Genomic DNA, 2,508 nt, shown 5'->3' with positions numbered 1-2,508 from the left:
ATAAATGAAATTGTTTCTTTCCACTTAATGTTTTTTATTAAAGAGATTGTGAAAGAAGCTGCTTAGTTTAAATTGGTAAACTCTGCCCTTTTGTCTGATTGAAATGCTGCTGGCAAGCCTATAGGACCTTCCAAAGTCAGAATTATAATGAAGAGTTCATCAAACTAACCTTATTTTGTAAAAATATTTTTTGTATGCTTATGGTTTTCATTTGGTAAGTTTTTCTCTTAGATGATACAATTTAAAGGCATTTTAAAATCCACATGCACCATCAACACACTCAGAGGTTAAGTACTGCAATCGCATTAAGTTGTGTTAAAATTTAACCACTAACAAGTAGTGGATGTTTTTGTGGTTTTTACTTTCTTTGTTTAATTATGGTGGAAGGAAAATGAGAAGCAGCGCACCCATAAAAGCAATTGACAGTTTACATTGATTAAATTCCTATTAGGTATGAAAAAAGCTCGCCATATAGTATTTATTAAACTTTAATTCACCCTTGTGCACTAGTTTATGGAAATGATTTCTTTGCCATGTCCGGAAATGAGTGCAGTGAATGTGAAGTACATCTGTAACTTTAATGTATGTTGACGCGTGGAAGAGAGCCATTGAGGATGTCAGCGTGCTTTATTGCTTCCGTTTCATACATCAACGTTATGACCTGATTCACTGAATGAGGGGTGCAGAATTTATGTAATCTGGGCAAATTGCCAGAATCTGATTTCATATTATGTCTTCCATCCAGCCATGCATCTATGCATACTTTTATTTTTCAATCTCCGCCCTCTATAAATTTCGATTCGAGCCTCAATGCAGAAGCCATCAAATAGCTAGTGAACCCTTCTCTGGCTGTAAGTTTCTGTAATGGATGCCTTCCCACCAAGCATCCAAGCAAATGGCAAGACGGAGTGTTACAGAAAATGGCGCTGGACACGGAAGGAAGATAACCTCCTAAGAGCACTTGTCAAAAGATATGGCCCAAGAAGTTGGGATCTCATCGCAGATAATATCCCAGGAAGAACAGGTATGTGTTTCCTTCTTGTATGCAACTCTATAGAATATGTTGTTGTGTTATCTCTATCATTTCCATTCTTCTAATACTGAGAAGGGGGGTTTGTTGATTCTATTTCTTCACAGGGAAGAGTTGCAGAATAAGATGGACAAATCAGTTGAATCCCAAAGTTGACAGGTCAGCATTCAGTGAAGAAGAGCAGCAAAGGATCCTTCAACTTCATAGAGAATTTGGAAACAAGTGGGCCACTATTGCAAGTTTCTTCCCTGGTCGAACCGATAATCATGTGAAGAATCAGTACCATGCCCTGGTTGGGACTAGAAATAAGAAAGCCTCAGGCCCATCTTCTAGTGTTTATTGTCCTGTGCCTCTCAAGAACGGATCACCTATGGGTTTGTCCCATTATGGTAGTGTATCAACAGTCCCCATGGGTTCACAGTTTCCTAATGTTCCTTACCATGGAAACAACTGTTTTGTTATTGCTCCTTGCTTCACTGCCATGCCTGATAAGCCACAAATGATGCCCTTATTCATTGGTGGCGTCTATGGAAGGGACAAAAGTTTTGTTGCGGCACTGGCTTCAAATATGAGTGGCCTTGGTCCTCATTCTTTCCGCACCATTAATTTGGGCAGCATCCATCCCAGCCAAAGAACGAGCCATGGAGATTCCATGATGTCTAATGCCAACTCTGCTACTCTCTCAGAACTCCGCCCAATTGCTCAGCCCCAGCAAGAAGTGGGTACCAAAGATTATCAGTTCATTGATTTTATGGGGGTTGGAACTTCTGAATGAAAACAGCTGCTTTACCGTTTCTTGCTTTTGTTTTTCTTAATTTGTGCTTGTTTCCGGTTGAGGAATTGCGCCTTTGATTGTTCAGATTTGCGCCTTGAGGAAATTTGATATTGTTATTAGTGTTGTAAGGGCGTCTCTGGCCGATCAAGGCGCAGTGTTGTTTCTTGTTTTCAATGAATTATGTTTTTGTTTGGTTGTTTGCTTATTCGTAAGGAAGATTTGCTGTATATGTTTAATTATAACCTCAGCTTTCTTTTATGTCATATGCTTAATGGACTTTTGGGATGAGTTTAGAAATTAAAAAGTTCATGAATAGAAGCAGTGATAAGGCATGTGTAGTAGAGTTTAGCGATCATTTTGTGGTGTAGGTGTGTTAATAGATTGAGTAAGATTCTACTCAAACCCAAATCCAAAGAAGGTCTAAATAGAGTAATTATTGATATCAGACTCGAACTCCAAATGGATTTGATAAGGGTGGAGTAAGGTTGGATATATGTCCAAGTCCAACCCATAATTAAATTTTTAATCATGTGCCAACTTCTAGTCCATTCTCAAGACTCTCTCTCACACCCCACCCTACTTGTCCTCCTCATTGCCTTTCAACTTCGCCTCCAATTTCACCGCCTACTTCTTTTTTGTCTTTGTTTTTCCTTTTTTATTAATCCATTTGTATTTATTTAGCTCAGTAAATGCCAAACGTATT

At 38.7% G+C, this 2,508-nt stretch overlaps 2 protein-coding genes across 2 annotated transcripts in view; both read left to right on the top strand.

The window, feature by feature from the left end:
• Positions 1-560, top strand: part of LOC105178079 (5' exonuclease Apollo) — a 5,598-nt gene extending 5,038 nt beyond the window's left edge. Inside the window, exon 5 of the transcript XR_849088.2 lies at positions 388-560. The gene's annotated coding sequence lies outside the window, so the exon portion shown is untranslated. The remainder of the gene's footprint in view (positions 1-387) is intronic.
• LOC105178080 (transcription factor MYB56-like) lies at positions 829-2,034 on the top strand. Its single transcript, XM_011101438.2, has 2 exons — positions 829-1,024; positions 1,138-2,034. Exons 1-2 carry the CDS (start codon positions 865-867, stop codon positions 1,803-1,805), a joined length of 828 nt encoding a protein of 275 aa, XP_011099740.1. The 5' UTR covers positions 829-864; the 3' UTR covers positions 1,806-2,034.

This window comes from Sesamum indicum, linkage group LG15 (assembly GCF_000512975.1).
Source record: "Sesamum indicum cultivar Zhongzhi No. 13 linkage group LG15, S_indicum_v1.0, whole genome shotgun sequence".
Classification (NCBI taxonomy): Eukaryota; Viridiplantae; Streptophyta; class Magnoliopsida; order Lamiales; family Pedaliaceae; genus Sesamum; species Sesamum indicum.
Note: the sequence above shows the minus strand (reverse complement) of the source record. Positions and strands in the feature narration are given on the sequence as shown.